The sequence below is a fragment of the Panthera leo genome, chromosome B1, assembly GCF_018350215.1.
Source record: "Panthera leo isolate Ple1 chromosome B1, P.leo_Ple1_pat1.1, whole genome shotgun sequence".
NCBI lineage: Eukaryota > Metazoa > Chordata > Mammalia > Carnivora > Felidae > Panthera > Panthera leo.
In genome coordinates, this window is record NC_056682.1 from 149,605,296 (window position 1) to 149,633,272 (window position 27,977).

Sequence of the window (27,977 nt, forward strand, 5' to 3'; positions counted from 1 at the left end):
ATGGCAAGTGCCCCTCCTGAACAGAATCAGAATCACTGCTCAGCCATAAACAACAGCATCCCACTGATGCAGGGCAACCTCCCCACACTGACATTATCTGGAAAGATCCGAGTGACGGTTACTTTCTTCCTTTTTCTACTCTCTACAACTTTTAACGCTTCTTTCTTGTTGAAACTTCAGAAGTGGACTCAGAAGAAAGAGAAAGGAAAAAAGCTTTCAAGAATGAAGATGCTTTTAAAACATCTGACCTTAGCCAACCTGTTGGAGACTCTGCTTGTCATGCCACTAGATGGGATGTGGAATATTACAGTTCAATGGTATGCTGGAGAGCTCCTCTGCAAAGTGCTCAGCTATCTGAAGCTTTTCTCCATGTATGCCCCAGCTTTTATGATGGTAGTGATCAGCCTGGACCGCTCCCTGGCCATCACGAGGCCTCTAGCTGTGAAAAGCAATGGCAAGCTCGGACAGTCCATGATTGGCTTGGCATGGCTCCTCAGTAGTATCCTTGCTGGACCACAGGTAAACCATTATCATGAACTTGTTTGGATATGGCAATCACAGATTTCCTATCTAATCTTGAGTATTGTATTGTATTATTGTATGTCAAAGGCAGTATTGTATTGTCTTCGAGAGCTTGGATTCTGGAAATTCAAGAGCAAAGTTTAATCCTGGCTGTTACCTTGGGCAAATTTTTAGCTTCTCTGGGTTTCAGTTCCTTCATTTATAAAATGGAGGTAATGCCTATATTATGCAACTTTTGTAAAGATAAGAAGAACAATGTATTAAAGTGTCTAGCATAATCTCTGGTACATAGTAAATGCTCCTCAAAAAATGTGGCTATTGTCCAATTGGACCTCAACCCCATCTTATTCTTTCCTCTAGTTCTTCTTTTGCTCTGTTTGATATGGTAAATGGAGAGAATATTTAGGAACTATGGAATTTGCATAGGTAGAAAGTATTTATAATTTGTCTTATTTGGGATTTCTTGAGTGGAAACTAATCTGTTTCTGTCGCAACTTAGAACTATTGTCAGCTAGTAGGTTGTTCTGGAGTTTGCAGCCGGGTGGGACTGAATAAAGAGGAAAAGTGGGAAACCCTGGACTTCTGAAATCTGAATATTTCTCTGAGATTGACTTGAGCTTTTCTGGAAAAAGTTTAGACAATAACAGGCTGTTAGCAAAATCAGGTACAGGTAGATATTGTTCCAGATTGTCCTCATCTGAGGCAACCTGGTTAATTGGCCTGTAGAATTTGCCTTTTTTTCAGCAGTCATATCTCTGAAGAAAAGGACACGGTCTTACAAATAGCAAAGATTCCCTAATAACAGATGAGTAAATTGTCTCTATGCTTGTAAATGTATCATATGATGATGAACCCAGGGTACAAGGATGTGTCAAGAAGTGGCATCAAGGTTGACCAGGATGTTCCCAAAATCTGCCACTACAAATGGAATTTATGTAGACATTCTAAATGGGCCAGGTGCTTTAAAAAAACAAAAATAAGAAACATAAAACAACAACAAAAATCCTGCCATGCAAAACTCATTAAATACAGTTAAAACACTAAAAAGTTGGGCCACCAAATTTTCACCACCAATTCCTCACTTAACTAATATTTCATGGATATTAGATCAATTTAGTTGGGGTGTGTTTTATGGCAGGAGGAATGGGAAAAACTAAAGTACTCTGATGTTCCTGGAGAAAGGCATATGAAGATTCTCATGGTGACTGAATATACAAGAATGGGTATAGTAAATACGTCTCTTGAAATGAGACTATTTAGATAAGGCTATGGTTTAAGTTTTCCATTTTGTTTCTTTAAAGTAAGAGTGTTGCCTATTTATTCTTTTTCTTAGGAAAGATAAACAAGTAAGTTTCTTCACACTGAGCATGATACTGATGGTTTCAAAGAAACCACCCCCCAATAAAATGTAATTCAGTTGTGGAGACAATACTTTTATAAAACTAATACAACCATATACTTAACATTTATAAAACCTAGTACCAGTGTAAGAAGGAGAAATGAGTAAGAGTTGAAATGGTGAAGGAATGATTTAAGAAAAAAGTAGGATAAGCTGGGTTTTTTCAGATGAATGGTATTTAGATAGAAAAAAAAGTCAAGGATCACATATATTTTTCAGGAAAGGTTGAAATGTGTGATTAATTTTCACAGGACACTTGTCTGGCTGAAGTGAAAGATTGAGAGGTGGCACCAGCAAGATATCAGATTTGGTGGTTGCTCCCTTGTCTTCTAGTTCTCGTGTACTATTTGTCATAAAACATCATGATCATGCATTTGCTCGTCTTTGTCATTAAGGAACACATTCTTAAACGGTGGAGACTCTGTTGTGTTCAACTTCATTAAAATTCACTGTACATAATAGGACAACTAGCAGAAATAGAAACTTTAAATGTTCAGATGATCTAATTTCTCTGCAGATCAAATAAATCCTTCACTTTTTCCTTTAAAAACAAATTGGCTTCATTCATTTAAATGAATGAATGAAGGGTATAATGGACCTATATTATAGAAGACATTGATAACCAGGGGAAATTCTGAAATTAATGTGGGAGCCACATATCCTTTGTGAGTCCTATGCAAGAAATAAAATGATTTTTTAACAAAAATATTTTAGGAAAATTTTCATAGACCCAAATAATTGCGAGAAACAGAGAAACCTTTTCTGAATTTTCTGGCAATGAAATGATTAGGTTGGTGGCTAGGGTGGTCTCAGAGAGCATTGATTTTAAGAGGTACATTTCAAACAAAAAACAAAGTTTGGCAACAAATTGGATTTAGGGAGTTGATAAAGAGAACAGTATAAACTAAAGCTCTAATATTTTTAGCCAAGGAGTTTTAACAGTGAAACCATTGAAATAGGCAGGTAGGTTGAGAACAGAAGTGTCTGCCTGTTTGTTTCTCTGTTTGTTTGAAGGGGGAGGGAAGGCAAACTGTGAAAAAAGCTGAAAACATTTGCTTTAGGACATGATGATATCAGTATAAGGTCTTTGGAGAAGTATAGCCGTTTGGAAAGTAGCTGGTAAGTTAGGATATTGATGAAAGTCTGAAGAAGCAGAAATAGGTCAAATTGTGATAATAACTGAAATGCAAATTAACAATTTCAACCTTCTCTAAGCACTGTCCCAGAGGGTATAATAAAAATATTGATTTATTAATTCAATTATCTTCATCTAAGTATGTCACAGCAATAATAGAAAGATAGTGCCAAATACTTATCTGTCTTGATATAGTAAAAAGAAATTATGAAATTAAGTTTGAATTGTTTCAGATTTTCATGTAATAGCCTGACCTCAAATACATCACTCTTCCTGAGAGATTTGTGTGAATATGGGCCACAGAAAATGATGGTATTCTTTTATTTGGTAAAACACATAATTCATCCTTACTTTCAGCAACAGATTATATTTGTAAAGCACTTTGCTGAAGCTTCCTGAAAAACCTCACTCTGTGCAGCACATAACAGCCATGTTACTACCACTACCCCGCGTATCAGAGAACATACAAAGAGAATCTTTGAAAGCAATGGCGTGCACACCTTTCTGGCAGTAAGAAATGCATACTACATTGGGACTTTGTCTGTTCCTCACACACTTATAACTGGGAAAATTTTTCATAAAATATTCAACACCATTCCACTTCATTTTTTTTTAAAATTTACTTATTTTGAGAGAGAGAACATGAGTCAGGAAGGGGCAGAAAGAGAGAGGGAGAGAGATAATCCCAAGCAGACTTCGCACTGTCAGCACACAGCCCCATGCGGGGCTCAATCCCACAAACTGTTCAGATCATGACCTGAGCCCAAATACAGTCAACCACTCAACTGACTGAGCATCCCTCCATTTCATTATTTACTGTTTCATTATTTACTGTTGATTGCCACTGACTGGTGGGTACAATCTGCAGTTCAAAAACAACTGGTTTAAAGGGATTCATTGACTTTCTCAATGTCACTTGACCTGTTGGACTCACGTCTTTGTATTAAGTCCGGTTTTTCTTTTTATTATAGCTCTCTCTCTCTGCTGTCTCTCTGAATAAAAGAGGTTTTAATCCCATGACTAATGTTACACATGTTTAATGGGGAAGATGAAAGACTGAAAGGCCTTTTTACTTCTAGACTATGGCACATAGTAAACTTCACCATGCTCTATGGATAAGCCCACTGACAAAGGTGCATCCTGTAACGGCTAATTTACATTGAAAGGATGAATTTAATCATCATCCTCTGGTTTACATATTGATTGTCTATTGCTTGAGAAATTCTGTGATGGTCTGGGGATATATTTTCAGAAGTTCCAGCATAGCATAGCTCAACTTTCAAACTTTTTCCTAGTAATGGAATTATTTTTTAAAAAAGCAAAATTCTAAGGGTGCCTGGTGGCTCAGTTGGTTGAGCGTCCAACTCTTGATTTAGGCTCAGGTCATGATCTCACTGTTCTTGAGATTGAGCCCCACATTGAGCGTGGTGCTGACAGCACAGAACCTCCTTGGGATTTTCTGTCCCTCTCTCTCTGCCCCTCTCCCTCTCACACTCGTTCTCTCTCTCTAAAAATAAATAAGTAAACTTAAAAAAAAAAAAAAAGCAAAATTCTATCTGGAGCTCCAATGAAACATACAAGTGGAGCTGTTCTTGCTAAAGAGAGGTAAGGGAAGCCAATCTTCTGCTTGACCATTTACTAGTCCTGCTCATGGTCTCTAAAGACCTTAGATTTCCCTGAAACAAAGCTTGGAAGAAAATAGAATAGTAGAAATGGCATGAATATTGGATTTTAACAAAGTTGGTTTCAAATCTCAATGCTGTCTGTTACCATCTCTGTGGTTCTGAGAAAATTACTGTAACTAAGTTTAAAAGCATAATTATGAAGAATAAATTATAAAGATACATAAAATCATCTAGTACAAGACTTAATTTTTAAACACTCTGATAATGTTCATTCCTTCCTCTCCTCCTGCTTTCATTCCTTTGTTCATAAAGAGTTTTTGAAGTCAGGAGATAAAATAATAGGGAAATACGTGTATGAAAATTAAATGATCCTTTAAGAGACAGCAAAGAGAATTGGCTTACATAAAGATTATTTCCAATTTCTCAAAACTATAACATTCATTCTGACTGATAAGTAAGTTTAGCCAATGTACTCCCTAGTCACCAGGCTATCCTGCTCATTCTGAAAGCTATATATGCTGATGCATAATAGTTCTAGTCTTAAAGGTATCATTTGTAACAGTCAAATAAGAAAGGAAGGAAGGAAGGAAGGAAGGGAGGAGGAAGGTAGGAAGGAAGAAGGCAGGCAGGCAAGGAGGGAGGCAAGGAGGGAAGAAAGAGGGAGAAAAGAAAAAGGAAAGGAAGGGAAAAGAAGAGAAGGAACAAACATGACCTGAAAGGCAATCTGCTTTAAGACTATGTGTGGTTAGGTTCGTAAGTGCATGTTGAGGATAAAACATTTCCTGAATTAGATGTGTCCATATCTAATCAAAAATCACATGCTTTCCAATGACAGTCATTTACCACCACAAGTGTTACAGAGTAGCAGATTATTTGCAGAAGTTCATACCACTAGCTTATCCATGTTAATATGGAGCATACATTTGGACAGCTTTTAAATTCTAACATTAACCCAGGTCAGAAGGCATGATATATGAGACATCCTTTTGGTCTTTGGTGTAAAGATACATGGCTGGGGGTGCCTGGGTGGCTCAGTCAGTTGAGCATCCAACTTCAGCTCAGGTCATGATCTTGCAGTTCATGAGTTCGGGCCTCACATCGGACTCACTGTTGTCAGAGCAGAACCTGCTAAGGATCCTCTGTCCCGGCCCTCTCTCTGTCCCTCCCTGTCTGTGCTCTCTCAAAAATAAATGAACATTAAATATATATATATATATATATATAATATATATATATATAATATATATAGTATAAATTTATATAAATTTATATGTAAATATATAAATATTAAATTTTATATATAAATTTATATAAAATTATATAAATGTATATTTATGTATGTGTATATATATGTATATATATATATATACATATATGTGTATATATATGTGTATATATACATATACATATATATATGGCCTGAAGATGTGTAGAGGCTTGCCTTGACACACAGAGTGCACTTGACAGGAATGGAATGTGTTTCTGAACTTGACAAGGAGCTTAAATTCAATAAACACCTGTCACACGTGTACAATATGCCAAGAACTATACTGGAACATAGTAGTAGCATACTAAATACATAAATAACAACAATAATGATGATGATGATAAATGTTAGTTATTGAAGACATAAATATGTGCCGGGAAATATGCTAAATCCTTTTGCATGCATTATTTCCTGTAAGGCTCCCAACAACTCTCTATATTGGATACAATTATCTTTTTTTCATTCATAAAGAAACTAAGGTTAAGAATGTTATATACAACGCCCAAGATTACTGTCTAGTAAGTGTGGGTGTCAGTACATCCAGTTAACTCCATACCCAGAGCTTTTAAATACTACAGTATATCACACCATGCAATGTTGTCTATTTCCTTTGTTCCTGTAGGATGCTGGAGAAGGATATGGCAGGAAAGTCTTAAGTTGAGAATAGATGCTTAAGAGCTATAAGGAAATAATATATGGTATACATTTACAAATATATAAATAAATAAATATATGAATACACATTTATAAGTTGTGTGCCCTGAAATTTTTTTCATAATAATGTTTATAACTCATATAGTGCTAACTGTGTGCCAGGCATTATTAGAAATGCTTGGCAAGTATTAAATCATTTAATTGTCTTGACAGCCCCTATAGGTAAATACTATTAACATCCCTGTTTTATAGATGAGGAAACTGAATGAAGTACACTATCTAAAAACAATTACCTCTTGGGGCTTCCCAGGTGGCTCAGTTGGTTAAGCGTCTGACACTTCCTTTCGGCTCAGGTCATGATCTCACTGTTCACAGTTTCGAGCCCCATGTCGTGCTCTTTGCTGACAGAGTGAAGCCTACTTAGGACTCTCTCTCTCTCTCCCTCTCTCTCTGCACCTCCTCTGCTTGTTCATGCTCTCTTTCTCTCAAAATAAATAAACATTTAAAAATAGTAATAAAGATAATTACCTCCGGAAAAGATTAGACAATAACGTAATTAGGCTGGGATAAGGTGAGGGTTAAAAATAATACTCTAAGAAGCATATGCAAATGACTGTAAAGAAGGAAAACATACTTCTCTCATTTATGGCAAAATAAAGCAACTACTGATGAGAACTGAGGTCAGGTATGAGAAAGGAGAAACAAAGAAATTAAAGAAATATAATCCAAAGACAAAAAAAAAAACCCAACAACCCACGAACTAAAGTAGATCCCTATACTAATCATTCAAATGAACATGACCTTGGAGCACAAAATAAACTGAACCTAGGCTAAAACAATTTATGGGAAAGTAAGATTCTGAGTTACCATAACACTTTACCATATCACTCTTTTAGCACTTATCACAGTTTACCTAGTACGTACAACAGGTGTCACAACCATGCTATTATCTCCCCTACCAAATTTTAAATTCTCTGATAACAGGATATATCTGGTTCATCTTTTATGACAGAGAGCACCTAGAGTAGTTTTTGAACAAGGAGTTGCTTTAAAAATAAGCATTTATTAAACGAAGATGATAACTATCAGCTCAAATCATAGTACTTTATTTCAAAGTCAGATTAAATTTCCTTATAACTTGCAGCCCAGTGACAAATACTTGAGGCAGGCACAATATACCTTTTCTCCAGGAACTCCTTGCTGTCTTTAAGTTAATGCTTTGCTAGAGGGAAAAACAACCTTAGCTTGAGGATAGCTAGGCCCCCAGTGTCCTGTGAGTTTTCTTTAGCATATGAAAATCTCTTTTGAGAGGGAGGGAACCAAAACATAAGAGACTCTTAAAAACTGAGAACAAACTGAGGGTTGATGGCTGGTGGGAGGGAGGGGAGGGTGGGTGATGGGTATTGAGGAGGGCACCTGCTGGGATGAGCACTGGGTGTTGTATGGAAACCAATTTGACAATAAATTTCATATTTAAAAAAAAAAAAAAAGAAAGAAAATCCCTTTGGAAACACACTCCTTTGACTTTACCTTCCCCAACTCCCAAGTACATAATCAGTCTCTCCTCAGGGTCCAGGCACCTCTTCCACCCAGAGGACCTGTCCTACTGCTTTAATAAATCATCTTTTTGCACCAGGGAAAAAAAAAGCCATTTTATTGAAAGTTTTATCATATTAACTTAAAAAGATGAAATATTAAAGTGAAAATGTGGCCTAGTGCAGAGAAGAAAGTCAAACTCGGATCATCTGGGTCCAAGTATGATCAGGAAGTTGTGGAGGGAAGTACCTAAGGTTTTAAAGAAATACTAGATTCTCAAGTTCTTTGTAAAGTAACTCTTCCAAAGACTCACAACATCTGTTGGGTCAAATTCAGAACTGAACTTTAAATTTAAAGTCAGTCTGCAAAGAAGTATGGAAAACTTAAATGGTTACTTTGTGATATGGAAAAATATCTGGATTATAAAATAGAATTAGTTGAATACATGTTTGAGTTTCTGAGCTTTAAATTTGATGATATGATCATTGTGCACCCTCTAGTGGATTAATTTAACAATACTATTTTGCCCTTGAAAAAAGATCTGAAACTGAAAATCAACATTTTAATTACAAATAAAAGATAGAGCATTATATTTTATATTATTTTACTTATATTTTATTTAGAGTTTATTATATTTACATTATATTAAATTTCTCTACTCTACAAGCAAAGAAAGGAAATATAGGCTTGTTGTGTTTTTTTAAAAGCATACTCCACTACCACTCCATCACCCCAAAAAGGAAACAAATCCTGGGCCTGTGGAATTAATTAAGTTAATTGGATTTATTAATTCAATTAAAGACTTTAAGAAATAAATACTGTCCCTCAATTGCTTAAAATTTTAAAAATCCTGTAACGTTTTTGTTTGAATTTATTTGCTATTAGTTTTAAAATGCTTGGTCACTCTTATATTTTCATTTTAATAATGTGTCATGGTAAGATGAAGTTTCCCAGTGGAGAAGCTTGGAAATGACTAGGTAAGAAGTTCACTTGATAAATGGGGAAAATTTCAGTGTATACTCATTAGTATGTGTTTTTGAAAAGTACTTGGCAACATTTCCTTATTCTTTCTTATTTCAAATTTTTATTTAAATTCTAGATAGTTAGGGGCGCCTGGGTGGCGCAGTCGGTTAAGCGTCCGACTTCAGCCAGGTCACGATCTCACGGTCCGTGAGTTCGAGCCCCGCGTCAGGCTCTGGGCTGATGGCTCGGAGCCTGGAGCCTGTTTCCGATTCTGTGTCTCCCTCTCTCACTGCCCCTCCCCCGTTCATGCTCTGTCTCTCTCTGTCCCAAAAATAAATAAAAAACGTTGAAAAAAAAAATTTAAATTCTAGATAGTTAACATATGGTAAATTGGTTTCAGGTGTACAATTTAGTAATGCATCACTTACATATAACACCCCATGCTCATCCCAACAAGTGCCCTCCTTAATATCCATCACCCATCTAACCCATTCCCCACCCACCTTTCACCATCAACCCTCAGTCTGTTCTCTTATGGTTTCCTTTCCTCTCTTTTTTTCCCTTTCCCTATCTTTACCTGTTTTGTTTCTTAAATTCCACATGTGAGTGAAATCATATGGGATTTGTCTTTGACTGACTTATTTCACTTAGCATAATACACTCCAGCTCCATATATGTTGTTGCAAATGGCAAGATTTCATTCCTTTTGATGACTGAATAATATCCCATTATATATATATACCACCTCTTCTTTATACATTCATCGATTGATGGGCATTTGGATTCTTTCCATAGTTTGGCTATTGTTTTTTTGTTGTTGTTTTATTTTATTTTATTTTATTTTATTTTATTTTATTTTATTTTTATGTTATGTTATGTTATGTTATGTTATGTTATGTTATGTTATGTTACTTTATTTTACTTGTTTCAGGGAGAGCATAGTCAGGGAAGAGGGGCAGAGGGGGAGAGAGAGAGACAAAATCTTAAGTAGGCTCTACACTTAGCATGTAGCCTGATTCAGAACTCAACCCACAACCCTGGGCCATGACCTGAGCTGAAATCAACTGACTGAGCCACCCAGGCACCACCATAGTTTGGTTATTATTGATAATGCTGCTATAAACCTAGGGTGATATGCCCCCTCAATCAGTATTTTTGTATCCTTTGGGTAAACACCAGTGTAATTGCTGGCTTGTAAGTACTTCTATTTTTAACTTTTTAGGAACCTCAATACTGTTTTCTACAGTGGCTGCACCAGTTTGCATTCCCACAAACGGGGCAAGGGGGTTCCCCTTTCTCTGCTTCCTTGCCAGTATCTGTTTCCTGAGTTGCTAACATTAACCATTCTGACAGGTGTGAGGTGGTATCTCATTGTGATTTTGATTTGTATTGCTTTGATGATGAGTGATGTTGAGCATCTTTTCATGTGGATGTTAGCCATCTGTATATCTTTGGAAAAATGTCTGTTTATGGCTCTGCCTGTTTCTTAACTGGACTATTTGGTTTTGAGTATTGAGTTTCATAAATACTTTATAAATTTTGGATACTAACCCTTTATCAGATATGTCATTTGCAAATATCTTCTCCTATTCTGTAGGCTGCCTTTAAGTTTTGTTGACTGTTCCTTTCACTGTGCAGAAGCTTTTTATCTTGATTAAATCCCAATAGTTTATTTTTGCTTTTGTTTCCCTTGCCTCCAGTGACATGTCTAGTAAGAAGTTGCTACAGCTGATGTCAAAGAGGTTGCTACCTATGTTCTGTAGGATTTGGCTTCCTGTCTCACATTTAGGTCTTTCATCCATTTTGAATTTATTTTTCTGTTTGGTATAAAAAGTCGTCTGGTTTCATTGTTCTGTATATTGCTGTCCAGTTTTGCCACCATCATTTGTTGAAGAGGCTGTCTTTTTTCCATTGGATATTCTTCCCTGCTTTGTTAAAGATTAGTTGACCATATAGTTGTGGGTCCATTTCTGGGTTTTCTGTTCTGTTCCATTGATCCATGTGTCTGTGTGCCAATACCATACTATCTGGTGATTGCAGCTTTGTAATATAACTGGACATCTGAAATTGTAATACTTCCAGCTTTGCTTTGCCTTTTCAAGATTCCTTTGGCTATTTGGGGTCTTTTGTTTTTCCATACAAATTTTACAATTGTTTGTTCTAGTTCTGTGAAAAATGCTGGTGGTATTTTGATAGGAGTTGCATTAAATGTGTAGATTTCTCGGGGTAGTATAGACTTTTTAACAATATTTCTTCTTCCAATCCATGAGCATGGAATATTTTTCCATTTCTTTGTGTTATCTTCAATTTCTTCCAGAAGTATTCCATAACTTTCAGTGTGCAGATATTTTACTTCGTCGGCTAGGTTTATTCCTATCTGTCTTATGGTTTTTGGTTCAATTATAAATGAGATCAATTCTTTGATTTCTCTTTCTCCTGCTTCATTATTGACATATAGAAATGCGACAGATTTCTGTATGTTGATTTTCTATTCTACAACTTTGCTAAATTCACATATCAGTTCTAGTAATTTTCGGTGGAGTTTTTCAGTTTTTCTACATAGAGTAGCATGTTGTCTATGAATAGTGAAAGGTTGGTTTCTTCCTTGCCAATTTGAATGTTTTTTATTTCTTTTTGTTGTCTGATTGATGAGGCAAGACTACCATTACTATGGTAAATAACATTGGTGAGAGTGGACATCCTTGTCTTGTTAATGACTGTAGAGGAAAAGCACTGTTTTTTCCCATTGAGGATGATATTAGCTATGGGTTTTTCATACATGGCCTTTATGATGTTGAGGTATGTTCCTCTATCCCTACTTTGTTGAGGGTTTTTATGAATAATAGATGTTGTATTTTGTCAAATGCTTTTTCTGCATCTATTGAGAGGATCATATGGTTCTTGTCCTTTCTTTTATTAGTGTGATGCATCACATTGATGTGCAAATATTAAACCACACCTGCAGCCCAGAAATGAATCCCTCTTGATCATGGTGAATAATTCCTTTCATGTACTGTTGGATTTGATTTATGAGTATCTTGTTGAGAATTTTTGCATCTATGTTCATCAGAGATATTGGCCTTTGGTGGGGTCTTTGTCTGGTTTTGGAATCAAGGTAATACTTGCCTTATAGAATGAGTTTGGAAGTTTCTTTCTATTTCTATTTTTTTTTTTTTTTTTTTTTTTTTTTTTTTTTTTTTTTTTTTTTTTTTTTTTGGTGGGGGGAACAGTTTGAGAAGAATAGATATTAACTCTTCTTTAAATGTTTGGTAGAATTCCCCTGGGAAGCCATCTGGCCCTGGATTTTTGTTTGTTGGGAGATTTTTGATTACTGATTTAATTTCTTAACTAGTTACAAGTCTGTTAGGTTTTTTTTATTCCTTCCTGTTTGTTTTGGTAGTTTGTATGTTTCCAGGAATTTATCCACTTCTTCCAGATTGCCCAGTTCATTGACATAAAATTTTTCCTAATATTCTCTTATAATTGTTTGATTTCTATGGTGTTGGTTGTGATCTCTTCTCTTTCATTTGTGATTTTATTTATTTGGGTCCTTTCTCTTTTCTTTTTGGTAAGTCTGGCTGGAGATGTATCAATTTTATTAATTTATTCAAAGAACCAGCTCTTAGTTTCATTGATCTCTTCTGCTGTTTTTGTTTGTTTCCACATCATTTATTTCTGCTCTAAGCTTTATTATTTCCCTTCCTTTTCTGGCTTTAGACTTTATTTGCTGTTCCTTTTCTAGCTCCTTTAGGTGTAAGGTTAGCTTGTGTATTTGAAACTTTTCTTGCTTCTTAAGGTAGGCCTGTATTGGTATACACTTCTCTTTTGACTACCTTTGCTACATCCCAAAGATTTTGAACTGTCATATTTTCATTTTCATTTTTCTCCATATATTTGTTTTATTTCTTCTTTAATTTCCTAGTTAACCCATTTGTTCTTTAGTAGGATATTCTTTAATCTCCATGTATTTGTGGTCTTTCCAGATTTTTTCTTGTGGCTGACTTCAAGTTTCATAGCATGGTGGTCTTCAAATATGCATGGTATGAGCTCAGTCTTTTTGTACTTGTTAAGGCCTGATTTGTGACCCAATATGTGATGTATTCTGTACAATGTTCCATGTGAACTCAAAAAGGTGAATATTCTGCTGTGTTAGGATGAAATGTTCTGAATATATCTGTTAAGTCCATCTGGTCTAGTGTGTCATCAAAGCCATTTTTTCCTTGTTGTTCTGCTTAGATGATCTGTCCATTGTTGTAAATGGGGTGTTTAAAGTCCCTTCCTATTACTGTATTATTATCAATGAATTTCTTTATGTTTGTTATTAATTGATTTATACCTTTGGGTTCTCCCAAATTGGGAGTATAAATATTTAGATCTTATTAGATATATTCTTAGATATTATTCTTAGATCTTCTGGTTGGATAGATCCTTTACTTATGATATAGTGTCCTTCTTCATCACTTGTTACAATCTTTGGTTTAAAATCTAGTTTGTCTGATATAAGTATGGCTACTCTGGCTTTCTTTTGATGTCCATTAGCATGATAAATTGTTCTCCATCCTCTCACTTTCAACCTGCAGGTGTTTTTAGGTCTAAAATGAGTCTCTTGTAAGCAGCACAGCAATGGGTCTTATTTTTTTATCCATTCTGTTACCATATGTCTTTTGATTGGAGCATTTAGTCATTTTTACATTCAGAGTGATTATTGATAGATATGAATTTAGTGTCATTGTATTACCTGTAAAGTCACTGTTTCTGGAGATTTTCTCTGTTCCTTCTAATGTTTGGTGTTATTGGTCTTTCTTTCCCACTCAAAGAGTCCCCTTTAATATTTCTTGCAGGGTTGGTTTAGTGATCACAAACTCTTAGTTTTTGTTTGTCTAGGAAATTCTTTATCATTCCTCCTATTCTGAATGACAGTCTTGTTGGATAATGCATTGATGGCTGAATATTTTTCCCATTCGGCACATTGAATATATCATGCCACTCCCACTGCCCTGCCAAGTTTCTGTGGAGAGATCTGCTGCAAAACTTATTTGTCTTCCCTTGTAGGTTAATGACTTTTTTCCCTTCCTACTTTCAGGATTATTTCCTTATCTGTGTATGTTGCAAAGTTTACTACTATGTTTTACTGTTGGTCTCCTTTTGTTGATTTTGATGGGGGTTCTCTATGCCTTCTGGATTTCCATGTCTGTTTCCTTCCCCAGATTAGGGAAGTTTTCAGCTATAATTTACTCAAATAAACCCTCTGCCCCTTTTCCCCTCCTTCTTCTAGGACTCCTATGATACAAATATTATTATGCTTTATGGAGGCACTCAGTTCCCTAAGTCTATATTCATGATCCAATATTTTTCTCTCCTGCTTCTTTTCAACTTCATTCTTTTCCCTAATTTCATCTTCTATATCACTTATTCTTTCCTTAGCTTCTTCCATCCTTGTTGTCATTATACTGATCAGTTTTGCATCTCAGTTACAAGGTTTTTTATTTTAGCTTGACTGGTTTTAATTTTCATCTCTGCAATAAGGGAATCCCTAGTGTCTTCTATACTTTTCTCAAGCTGAGGTAGTATCCTTATGATTGTTGTTTTAAATTCTAGTTCAGGCATATTACTTACATCTGTTTTGGTTAGATCCCTGGCTGCGACCTCTTCTTGTTCTTTCTTTTGGGATGAACTTTCCCATCTTAGCATTTGCCTAGATCTCTGTCTTCTGTTGTTAGGAAAGACCGTTACGTTTCCTGCTTCTGAGTATAATGGCTATATTAAGAAGAGGTTATATACTGTCCAGGGCCTGGCACTTCAGAAAGTTTTTTTGGTGTATGCTGTGTGCACCCTGCTGTAGTGTCTTGGCTGCTTTTTCCCCTCAGATCAGTCCTCTGCAGAGTTTCTTCTTACCTGCAGTGGGGAATGTTTGGACCTTATCCTGATGTGGCAAGTTTTAACCAGTTGGTTTTGGTCTGCTTGTTAGAAAAGCCAAGATCCTGTTCCCCCTAGAGCTAAAGCGTTGCATCACTCTATGGTCAGTAGACTTGGTGCATATGGAGGGTGAGGGGCTTGTGCTGGTCTTCTGGGGGAGGGGCCTGCTGCACTGGTTCTCAGGCTGACTTGCCCTAGTAGAGGTGCACCTGCAGGGCACAGTGGGGCAGGGTTGATGTAAGCAGCTTCAGCCTCCACTGGGAGTGCTGTGTTGCTCACTGAAATCTGTCTGTGCTGATGGGCGGGTGAAAATGGTGCCACCTCACTCTCTTGTCCCAGGAAAGGGGAGTTCACACATATCTCTTTTCAGCAAGCCCTCACATAAGTGTGAACAATCTCTACTCTTGTGTTCCAGGCTTCCATCAGAACGCTGCCTTCACCTTGTCTGTGTCTGAGCTATCTGGTTCAGTGCTCCTGTGTTTTAGCTCAGGCATGTGGCTGGGTTTCCAAACTCTAAAATTTAGGGACATGCACTGATCTTTTAGGGAAAGTTCTCACTGCACTGTGGTTGGTGCCAGTTTGTCCCAGAAAAGAAGTCACACAACCATGCAGGGTCTCAGAGTTTATGATAAGACACAGCCAAAAACTGACTTCCAGGTTAGCTGTCCTCAGCAGGTACCTCGCTGCTATGCTAATTACTGGGACCTCTCAATGGTGCCACCATTTCTTTTGTCCTCCGAGAGGCAGTGCCACCTCTCCCAAATACACTCCAATAAGGGGAAATGTCTTTCTCAGTGCAACCCAAAGGATCCTCAAAGCACACTGTCTGCTCCTGGGCCTCTGTCCTCCTTCCCCACAGGAGCATCGCTAAGCCTGCCAGGCATGATTCCAGCAATGGTGCAGACTTCTAAAACTTCAGACTTTGAGTTCTGCTGCTTGTAAAAACTTACAATAATCAGCCCCTTTCATTTTCCCAGTGAATGCTTTTGGGGAAGTGTTTTTCTTGTGCAATCCCCTGTATGCTGCTTTCTCTCTCTCCCCTCTCTCTGTGATCAGGGCTCCCTCCCCTCTACAGCACCTACAATTCATTTCTGCCCCAACAACTCTCCACAGTTCCTATCTTCCACTATGTGGCCATTTTTCTCCCTCTAGATGTGCAGATTGTCTCTCAGTCCTCAGACCAATTACTTGCGTGTTCAGAATGATTTTATATTTATCTGGCTGTGTTCAAGGAATGAGGCAAGCATAGGGTCCCCCTACTACTGTCATCTTTGCAACGTTTCTTTAATGGTTGATTCATTTGTGTTTTAAAAACAACAACAACAAAATACTTTCACACTTAGAGAAAGGTTGCAAGAATCATAGTTTTCTGGAATACCTTTCCCTCAGTTTCCCCAAATATTAACATTTTACTACATTACTTATTTGCTTTGTTTCCTATAAATTTTTTCTAAATTGTTTAAAAGTAAATTCAGATATGATGTCCCTTTTGATACTTCAGTGTTGTTTTTTTGTTTTGTTTTGTTTTTTCTGGCACATACCCACAGTACAAGTATCAAACAAAAATCAGGAAATTAACACTGAAAAAATACTATTCTAATCTATATAACTTATTCATACCTGAGCAACTGTCCCAAAAATGTTCCTTTTAACAAAAAAGAATCCAAGGTTATAATCCAAGATAGCAAAGAAGTGATGGTTAGTACCTGTCAATGAATTATATAAGGAAGCAGATGTTGTCAGTTGGTCCCATTATTGGCTATGTTAATTTATTTGGTTATCTACTGTAAAGGTATTAATTTTACTCTTTATAAGAAAAGCGGTCTTGCAGGTAAATACTTCAAGATGATGTTAATACCCTGCTTTCTTCAAATTTCATCCATGTTTTTACCATCCATTGATGATGCTTGCCTGAATCAATTATTAGCATTTGGTAATCACTACTTTCATTATTCCTTATACATTTATTATTTGGCTTTCTACAGTATCAAAGAGCTTTTTTCCCCCTCCCCATTTATTTGTAGTCATTCTTTTGTAATTACTATCAGCAAGAATTCATGGATTCTTCCTTTATTTTATTGTTAATCATTCCTTTTATCAGGGTTTTTGTTGTTGTTGTTTTGTTTGGTTTGGTTTATTTATTTTTGGTTTTGTTTTCAATGCTTAAACTGTCCCAGATTTTACCAATGGGAGTACTTTCAAGCTAGCTCCCGAGCTCTTTTTGACATGCTCCATTATTCTTTTAGTACTTCTTGGCTTTATGGCACAAACTGTTCCAAGCACATATTCAGTTTGTCAGCCTTGGGCTCACTCATCTCTCCAATGAACTCCGTCTGGTTCCTTTTGGTAGAGAATGGTATTTAGAAAACAAGATCTGGGTACTAGAGTGCTGGATGTGCTTATTGCTACTGGGATATCATTTTTCCTAGGCTCCCAGAAGACAGAGCTAGAAAATAAATACACACACACACATGCACATAAATATACAGAGATTTTCCTTACTCTTTTTTTGCAGCTGTATAGCACTCTGTTGTGTGATCCACCACAGTTTATTCAACTACTGTTCCATGAATTGGTATTTATGTTATTTTTAATGTTTTTTCAATTACAAACAATGCATCAATGAATAACTTTCTGCCTATGTATTTTCATATAACAGAGGTGGGAGTGTATCTTCAGGGTAAAATCCTGGATGTCAGATTGCTGGGTCAAAGGTAAATTCAGATATAGTTATGCTAGCTATTGCTAAATTCTTCTCCCTAGTGGTTGTGCCAATTTGCATTCCTACTAGCAATGTGGGAGAGTCTATATTTTCTTACAACCTGCCCATGAAAGTATGTTATTTTTAATTTTTGCCAATCCTTATAGTGAAAAATGCCATGTCACTGTAGCCTTAATAGGCATTTTTCTTCACACAAGTGAGGTTGAACATCTTTTCACGTCCTTAAGGGCCACTGTTACATCTTTTGTAAATGGTCTATTCATGTCTTTGACCATTTGAATGGGGTTTTCTGTTTCAAAAAATAAAATTTAAATATGTATTTGGGGAGCACATTCTAACTGCTAGATACAGCTTTAGCTGCTACAGTTATGATGGACAAAATCACTTCCAAAAGGTTTACTCAGCATAATTGCATCTGAAATTGAAATACAACAATGTTTAAATCCTTGGTTGCTGATCATTCTGCTAGGTTGAAATAGTTTCCAAAAAATCCAAAATCCTATAGATCCATTCACATTACCCAAACATATTTTAAGTAAAGATCCACTTTACAGCTTCTCATTGAAGTGACAAAAGGATTACATCAAGGAGCTTAGTCATTGTTTTGGGCAACAACGTGTTAGAAGACCTGGAGAATACAGAAGGAAAAAGCTTTCAAGAAAACATGCAAATACTGTTTGAAAGAAAGTAACACCATCTTTTAATTGTTTTCTTTTCTCATACAGTTATATATCTTCCGGATGATCCACTTAGCAGACAGCTCTGGGCAGACAGATGGTTTCTCTCAATGTGTCACACACTGCAGTTTTCCACAATGGTGGCATCAGGCCTTTTATAACTTTTTCACCTTCAGCTGCCTCTTCATCATCCCTCTTCTCATCATGTTAATCTGCAATGCAAAAATCATCTTCACCCTGACACAGGTCCTTCATCAAGATCCCCACAGTATGTATTCCTTAGACTCAATGTTAATTGTGGGCAAACAGGTTTCAAACAGCAATATTCAAAGCAGAGTGACATGCACTATGTGCCAGACACTGTTCTAAGCAGTTTACATACATTAGCTCAGTTACTATTCATACTCACCCTATGAGGTAATACTTTTATTATACTTTTACTATCCCTAATTTACAGATGAGGTCATTTGGTATCTCCCAATGTTCTAAATTTGTACCATGAAATTAAGAATGAAAGAACAACTACATTAGTTTACCCAGTATAAGCATTGGCAAATTGCTCCTGCTGGGCCACTATAACACCATACCAAACACCTGATTTCTATAATATTGCAAAGTATACCTCGTTAAATGGTAGCCAAGAGAATCGTTAAAGTTCAGCTGTTCTGTTTCATATTCAAATCCCCTATTCCACACAACATAACTGGGCTTGTGTGTGTGTGTGTGTGTGTGTGTGTACATTGGTGTGTGAAATACTGTTGTAACTGACACTTTTATCTGAATTTTCACAGCTGTGGTTGTGCCTTTTTTGCTTCAGTAATCTGGTACATTCCCAAAAACTAAAATTTATGAATTTGCAAAGTAAACATGGCTACGTCATCATAACATCCAAAAGACATGTTATCAGTGACATAATGCATAAGTTATACCTGGTACAACTTAATAGGAAAATCATCTTAATTACTGTAGTGTGATTACTCTCAACATATTTTTTTCTAAAGGAAATAATTATGGTGATGCTCTGTAATAGAAACTTGGGCAGTTCCCAGCACAAAATGATATTTGATTCTTATTAAAAAGTATACTGCAAAAACAACAAAAACAATTTGCCTTCAAAATCTTATCCTAGAGAAATTCAGTTCTATAAGGGATATCTAAGGATGCATACAGAATAAGAAGATAGATCCCAAATAGGGCTGAATCTGAAGAAACGTGAGGTAGGCAGAAGCAGAAAAACAAAACAGCAGAGGCAAAGGGCAATAGTTAAATATTATTAACATAGATTTAGTTACTTAATCTTTTATTTACTCAACCAGTATGTATTAACTACTCAATATTGCTAGAAATGATGATAGATGTGGATACCATGGTGAATAAAACAGGCCAGTAAACTATTCCACTTTCCTGGAATCCACCATCTAGCAGAAAAGATAGTAAAACAGTAAACCAATAATGAAATGTGATGATATTTCAAAAGAGGGAGAAATACAGTGTGTTATAGGAGGATCAATATTTTTTCAAATCTAGCCCCCGTGCTAAGCCAAGATTTTTTTTTTATTAAAGTATTTATCCCTACTGATTTTTTTATTACTTATGTCATTGAAGTTTACATATATTGAAGATTAAATGAAATAATGTATGAAAAGAACAAGGTCCATAGCAAGGTACAGAGTAAACGGTAATTACGTTTGTATGACAAAAATCTATAACCAATCTGTACTCAATGAACTATCGACTTTAACATTTCTAGTTAAAAATTGATTTTATAATTAAAACATCATGCATATAAATGTTTTCTTCCATATTTCCACTCTTTTGTGATCAATGAACAAGAAGTTGCAAACTTCACACAGACACCACACGTATCACACACACACCAGACACACAAAACACACACACACCATACAGTAAGCACATATATACCACACACACAGGCAACATACCCCCAGACACACACACACCACATACACCATGCACACACGCACACACACCTGCGAACTTTAAGTGATGCATTGGTATGAAAAGTGAAATTTTTTTGAATATCATAGAACATGGTTGAGAAAGACAATCTTGGACAACACACTTTCATCCATGCGTGATCCTCATTATCCTTACTCAGAGATATTTCAGTAAGTATAATTCTGTGTGAACAGATAATTCAATTCAGCTCAACTTTATGTTTATATTTTTTTAATTTATATTTTAAGAGTTTGAGTACTTTCACACTTCAAATCCAAATTAGTTTGGTGGAAACTTACTTTAAAAAATTTTTTTTACATTTATTTTATTTTTTGAGAGACATATAGAGACATAGCAAAAGTTGGGAAGGGGCAGAGAGAGAAGGAGACACAGAATCCGAAGCAGCCTCCAGGCTCCGAGCTGTCAGCACAGAACCCAATGCGGGGCTCGAACTCACAGACGGTGAGATCATGACCTGAGGCAAAGTTGGACACTTAACCGACTGAGCCACACAGGTACACCTGATGGAAACTTATTTTTAAGAGCACTGTCATCTTTAATCTTTTCTATTCATTATGTGACATAACAGTGGAAAACCTGAAACATTAACATCCTTTTCAAACAAATTACCGTTATTAAAAATATTGGAAATGTGTTCTTATTCCAGTAATTAGTTTGAATTAGTGATTCTCTCTTCCTTTTTTGTCCATTTTGGTTTTATAATAAAACTGGTCTTTAAACACCTACTTTTTTCTCTATCTCACAGAATTACAACTGAATCAATCTAAGAACAATATACCAAGAGCTCGGCTGAGGACCCTAAAGATGACAGTTGCATTTGCCACTTCATTTACTGTCTGCTGGACTCCCTACTATGTCCTAGGAATTTGGTACTGGTTTGATCCTGAAATGTTAAATAGGGTGTCAGATCCAGTAAATCACTTCTTCTTTCTCTTTGCTCTTTTAAATCCATGCTTTGATCCACTTATATATGGATATTTCTCTCTGTAATTGGTAGAATACGCAGGAAGTCGTGAAGAAGAGCATGGTAGTGAATTTCATCAAATGAGAATAATAAACACAAAGGTTGCAGCGTTTTTATATAAAAACAAAGCAGAGTTTAATGTTAACATTCTTATTCTTTTAGACATCACATTGTCAGAAATTCAAATATAAAGAAAAAAATACAAAGAAAAAGAAAATTCAAGAAAAATATTACCTCATAATCATAAACTGAATTTCTGCCCTTTCTGAACTCCTATGTTATATAGATTTCTTATCATTTTCTCCCTGTCTAATAATGTGTAAATTTTTAAAAGAGCCATGGCCTAAGGCAAAGAGATTCCAAAAAGTAAGGCTCAGAAACCACAGCACAGTCTTAACCTAGGCATGCCTTTGAGAGTTTTACTCCAAGGGCTTAGCAGCAATTATATCTTATACTACAATAATATGCAAAGCACAGACAGAGTATTTCCCCTGCCCATAAGATCAATCTTCCCTCCTCTGGTTAAAAAAAAAAAGTGCAATGGATCTAATTTTTTCTTTGATTCCAAAAACATCTGAAGTTTGAATTATTCAGCAACCAACCCACCATCCATTCCAACCATCTGACAAGACTTACAAGTAGCTCTCCTTCATCCCAGTCTTGAGACAGCATGAAGTGCCTTCATAGAAACGGCAAGTGTAGAAGGATTCATATTTGGACAGGGGTTAGAACATTCCTCTAGGCTGCATAATCAGTGGAGTTTGTGGTAATTGTACTAATATAACACTATTTTTAAATACAATCAAGAAGAGACCTATACTGATCATGTCTTATACATAATATGCCCTCTGTTTTAATAGGAGATTTTTTTCTATCTTCCGATCTTACTGAATCTATAATCCACAAGTCACTAAGAAAAATAAATAATCAAATGCATAAGTGAAAAGATATTTGATACATCAGAGGAACACTGAAAATTACAGTTTCAATATATACAAGTCAACGGAGCCAACAAAGTATTGAAAACAGATAAAGAAAAACTCCGTAAATGTGTAACTAACACCTACTGATATTCACATTAAGTGGTATCATTTTCAAAATATGTGGGCACAATACCTCTTTTTATTCAGGCCTATTTCTATGTTCCATTAAAGAAGGAAAAGGATAAAAATTATGAGACTCTAATACACATTATGAGAAAAGCTTATAAGGGACTTTAAAGTAATTCAGGTACGATTTAATTTCTTTTTTAAAAATAGGTAAAATAGGGGCACCTGGGTGGCTCAGTTGGTTAAGCACTCAACTCTTGATCTCGGCTCAGGTCATTATTTCCTGGTTTGTAGGATGAAGCCCCGCATCAGGCTCCCCACTAACAGTGCAGAGCCTATTTGGGATTCTTTCCCTCTCTCTCTTAATCTCCGCTGGTCATGTGAGCGCGCGCGCGCTCTCTCTCAAAATAAATAAACTTTTAAAAAAATAGGTAAAATACCATTACATTCATATGAGATATTTAGTGCCACTCAAAGATGAAATGTAATTTCAAAATTTCCAGTGCACATGAAATTGTGGAAAGTAAATTACTAATTAGACTAATGACGGTCTTTACTTATTTTGCTCTTCTGCTCACACATACTTTTCAGTGCAGTTGTGTGTGTGTGTGTGTGTGTGTGTGTGTCCAATCACACATTATTTTCTAATTCCACTTCAACTTATCCTGTTTGTTACCATTGACCTCCTTCCTTCTACTCTTTCATTCATATCTTCTTTTTTACTAAGCCCATACCTTTAATTAATCAATCCATGTACCAACTCTACAGTTGAATCGGGCAAGGCTCAAAATTTGTAACATGCTAAAATACTCAAGGTTAACTTTTAAGGCATGTATATTGACACCAAGATTTTATGGTTCTACTAGATGACACAATAATATCTGTAAGTTACAATAAAACCAATCTTCTCCTTTAATCTTTTATAATATACTTATTCCTAAATTGATAACAATTCTTACTTCCAGATTTAAAGGCAAAAACAACACATGTATACACAATATAATTTAAGGGCTTTATTAGACATGTGTTTAATGAACACACATGTTAGCTTTGCTCTTAGATGTTTAAGAAACTGTTCTATTTAGGTATGTTCTCAGGCATTTTCTGATACATTAGGTAAAGGGCTATTCAAAATTTGGTGCAGGGGTCTTTAACCTATGGTCCATGCACAGAACTGTATTTCAATACAGCTGCTTTTATTTCTGTTTATATTATTTTATGAATTTAAAAACATTATCCTGAAAGGGCTATCTAGGCCAAACCAGACAGCCAAAGGAGCTCATGTGACAAAAAAGATTAAGAATTCCTCATTGATTTTGTATAAGGAAATTTATTATGATAAAAGTGTCTCAGAACATATTCATTTGTTTATATGCATGCATAGTAATGTTAATATTGAACTGGATTGTTTCAATTTGGTTACTTACCATTTGAGACTTAGAAATCTCTCAAGGCTCAATATGTAATGAAAAACTTTGCAGAAGGAAGTAAATTATACAAATATTGTGGCCCATAAATTATAATATGAATATGGATTTAAATTAAAATTTATAGCCCAGGGCACTTGGGTGGCTCAGTCAGGTAAGTGTCCAACTTTGGCTCAGGTCATGATCTCACAGTCCATGGGTTCAAGCCCTGTGTCAGGCTCTGTGCTGACAGCTCAGAGCCTGGAGACTGCTTCTGATTTCATGTCTCCCTCTCTATCTCACCTCCCACGCTTGCACTCTGTCTTTCGCTCAAAAATAAACAAACATTAAAACAAAATGTATAGCTATAAAAGGTAAATGGGGCTTTAAATTAAAGACATACCATTCAACAGAGAATATTCAACATTTGATATTTTAGTTATTTACTCTATCTCCAATCATCATAAGAGATGAGGAGTCCTTGTAAAAAAAAAAAAAAAGAAAAGAGGATATATTCTGTAGAATGAATCCACTATATCAGATAATTAAGATTCTATATTGGTTATCTCCTCCTGGCTACAATTTGGGTTTCCTCTTGCAATTCAATTTACTAAAGAAATGACAAAAATGAATAACAATGAATTGAAAAAAAAAAGACTGCACTAATTCAATTTCAGCCTAAGAAACAGAACTATAACAGCTAAGAAAGAAAAAAAAAATACTGGAAGAGGAGTGGGTACCACAATTATATTATCTCAGTTAAAATACATTTAGAATTTCATCTATTTTACCTTTAGCCTACTTTCAAATGTTGAACCAATTTCTTGAGCTTGTCTACTTAGTATAAATTGTGTCCATAGGAAACTAAATAAAAGAGTAAGGTTGACTTTAATCTCTAATTAAAATTAATTTATTTAGGGGCGCCTGGGTGGCTCAGTTGGTTAAAGCATCTGACTCCAGCTCAGGTCATGATCTCATGGTTTGTGAGTTTGAGCCCCACATTAGGCTCTCTACTGATGCATGTGTAGAATGTGTAGAATGCATGTGTAGAAACAATAGAAGAATATATGTATTGATATATTTATCCCTGAGTGATTTTTTTTAAATCATCTTTCTCGTGAATTCCTATAATTCCAAACTTCCCAAATGAACATAGATAGACTTTACAATGAGAAGAAAAATCATAAATGTTATATGTGTGTTTGTATGAATTTTATATATCACTATTTCAGTCAGAATGCTTTCTGCTGTAATAAGAAACGTCAGACCAGAAGTGACATGTTTTCATCTCATATTACAGGATGTTCATAGGAAAGCATGCAGAATTGGTGAATTCAGAGCTTTGAGTTATTTTCTCTGCTTCCACTAGGCTTTACTTTCATGATTAGAAGTTAGTTGTCACCATTCTAAGCCTCCAAGTCAGAAAGAAAGCATGGCTTCTCATCAAGCATCTTTCCTTCCCAGAACTTTCAGCAACTTCTTGTTAAATTGGCTAGAACTGTAGTGCACCTGGGTGGCTTAGTCAGTTGAATGTCTGACTCCGGCTCAGGTCATGATCTCGTGGTTCATGAGTTCGAGCCCCGTGTCGGGCTCTGTGCTGACAGCTCAGAACCTGGAGCCTGCTTCAGATTCTGTGTCCCCCTCTCTCTCCGCTCCACCCCTGCTTGTGCTCTATCTCTCTCTGTCTTTCAAAAATGAATAAACATTAAAAAAAATTTGTTTAAATTGGCTAGAACTGTAACACATGACCAGTTCTAACCCAACCATGAGCAAAGGAGAGGGGGATTACCTTAAACACCTTAAGGGTATGTTTCATTTTAGGGAAGCAGGGCTCATTTCTCTGAATGTTTAGCTACCTGATAACAAAAATAAAGAATGAAGTTCATTCTCTCTCTGCCTCTCTATCTCCTGTCTCTCTCCTGAGAGCAGAAGGGAAATGTGGAGGTCAGAAAACAGCAGTAAATTCCACTAGTAAAATAAAACTGAAATTATGTATACAATAAAATTTAAATCACATAATTTAATACAAAGCATTAAAGACTAAATACAGCTATTGGAGCATAGTAATTGCCTAGTAACTGTAGCCCTAAGGAGAAAGAACAGATTTTATTGTTTTTCACAATCTAAATCCAAACATTTTAAACTCTACTAGTTGGAATCTTCAATAGAAGTACAGGGTGGCTTCCGCCCAATTATTTACTTTCTTGGTAACTCTTGGTCCCTGTTTTTTATTTGTCTGTTTTTATAATTCATTTCATTGGGTAAGAAATTTTCAGAAATTTTTCAAATTCAGAAAATACTTCAGATCCAGAAAATAATTGTCAAATAAATTAATAGCTAAGTATGTGGCAATCTGAAGCATATTTCCCAAAAAGCTAATAAAACTTAGCTCCAAATTCCTTACTTATTCTGTTCCCTCCTCAGGCCCTGGATGTTTTTATCATTTTTCTAATATTTATTTATTTTTGAGAAAGAGAGAGAGAGACAGAATTGGAGAGGGGCAAAGAGAGAGGGAGACAGAGAATCTGAAGCAGACTCTAGGCTTCGAGCTGTCAGCACAGAGCCCAACACAAGGCTCAAATGCACAAACCATGCGATCATGACTGCAGCCAAAGTCAAACACTCAACCGATTGAGCCTCCCAGGCACCCCCATTTTTCTTATCATTATCAAGTGATGTCCTTTCATTTTCTGATAGCTGCACATCATCCCTTGATCATTCATGAAAACTGTCACTGGAGGGGCCAAGATAGCAGAGCGGCATGGAAGTTCTCTGCTTCGCTCATTCCTGAAATGCAACTAGATTGGCACCAACCATTTTGCACACCTAGAAAACTGATCTGAGGATTAACACAACAGTCTGTACAACTTGAACCACAAGTGAACTCGACAGGTACATGGCACAGAGAGGTGAACTGGGGGAGAGAGAAGCCACAGAGGGTAGGGAGCTGTTTTTATGGAGAGAGGTCACAGAAAGGGGGGAGAGTACAGGAAAAACATTCCCCCTGAAAGTAGCTGAAGAGAAAGGGAAAGAGTGGAAACACCCACAAGTGAAGAAAGGGAAAATGGAGAAAGGAGAGGGTTTCAATACCATTTGGACGCTATAAAGAGGAGAGAGCAATCAGTATTGAGTCCACAGCTTAATACCTGGTGTGCTACAGTGGGAAGGGTGAATCCCCAGGAACAGGCAGCAACATCGAGGGGTCCACAGGCCACATAGGAAGAAGCAGTTCCCCTGCTAGAGAAGCATTTGGTAGAGGCAGTACAGCCACATCACAGGCAAAGGTCCGAGCACATATTCATGTTTGCTGGTATTGGAACAAAGACGCTAGGGTGCAGTGAAACCTGATGCCAGTTTTGTGTTGTGATTTACCATAATCCCTGAATGAAGGAATTCACCCCAAGAGAAAGAACAGGAACAGATATAAGCAAGATGTCTGCACTAGGTTGAAAAAAGCATAGATTCCCTTTCTGCAGAGATAAAAGAAGTAAAATCTAGTCAGGAAGAAATTAAAAGTGCTATAACTGAGAGGCAACCTTGAATGGATACCAGTGCAGCAAGAATGGATGAAACAGAGTAGTGAATCAGTGATATAGAGGACAAACTTATGAGAAAAATGAATCAGAAAAAAAGAGGGAATCTAAGGCAAAATACCATGATATAAGAATTATAGAACTTAGTGACTCACTAAAAAGGAATAATATCTAAATCATAGGGGTCCCAGAAATGAAGAGAGTGAGAAAAGGGGTAGAAGGTTTATGTAAGCAAATCATAGTGTAAAACTTTCCTAACCTGGGGAAAGACACATACATCAAAATCCAAGAAGCACAGAGAACTCCCATTAGATTCAACAAAAACTGACCATCAACGAGGCATATCATAGTCAAATTCACAAAATACACGGATAAGGAAAGAATTATGAGAGCAGCAAATTCCTTAACCTATAAGGAACACAGATCAGGTTTGCAGGAGACCTATTCACAGAAACTTGGCAGGCCAGAAAGGAGTGGCAGGATATATTCAACATGCTGAATCAGAAAAAACATGCAGCCAAAAATTCTTTATCCAGTAACGCTGTCATTCAAAATAGGAGAGATAAAGAGCTTCCCAGACAAACAAAAACTAAAGGAGTTCATGACCACTGAAAAATCCCTGCAAGAAA

At 36.2% G+C, this 27,977-nt stretch overlaps 1 protein-coding gene and 1 long non-coding RNA gene across 4 annotated transcripts in view; one reads left to right on the plus strand and one right to left on the minus strand.

Moving 5' to 3' along the window:
* GNRHR (gonadotropin releasing hormone receptor) lies at nucleotides 1-21,422 on the plus strand. 2 transcript variants are annotated; one of them, XM_042936253.1, is made up of 3 exons: nucleotides 1-519; nucleotides 18,465-18,684; nucleotides 21,142-21,422. In XM_042936253.1, the coding sequence occupies exons 1-3, from the start codon at nucleotides 1-3 to the stop codon at nucleotides 21,384-21,386; spliced, it is 984 nt and encodes a 327-aa protein (XP_042792187.1). In that variant the 3' UTR covers nucleotides 21,387-21,422. The 2 variants fall into 2 exon arrangements, with proteins under 2 accessions (XP_042792187.1, XP_042792188.1); XM_042936254.1 differs by having other exon boundaries at nucleotides 18,593-18,684; nucleotides 21,142-21,163.
* The window catches only part of LOC122218183, a 20,122-nt gene continuing 10,560 nt past the window's right edge, over nucleotides 18,416-27,977 (minus strand). For both annotated transcript variants that reach the window (XR_006201926.1, XR_006201925.1), the window contains exon 2: nucleotides 18,416-18,628. This is a non-coding gene — a long non-coding RNA (uncharacterized LOC122218183). The remainder of the gene's footprint in view (nucleotides 18,629-27,977) is intronic.

Bases quoted from the DNA above. Each gene is read 5' to 3' on its own strand.
- GNRHR (XM_042936253.1), top strand. From the start codon at position 1: ATGGCAAGTGCCCCTCCTGAACAGAATCAGAATCACTGCTCAGCCATA. The intron at 520-18,464 runs GTAAACCATTAT...TTTCTCATACAG, and splicing joins GTATCCTTGCTGGACCACAG to TTATATATCTTCCGGATGAT. The intron at 18,685-21,141 runs GTATGTATTCCT...TCTATCTCACAG, and splicing joins CCTTCATCAAGATCCCCACA to AATTACAACTGAATCAATCT.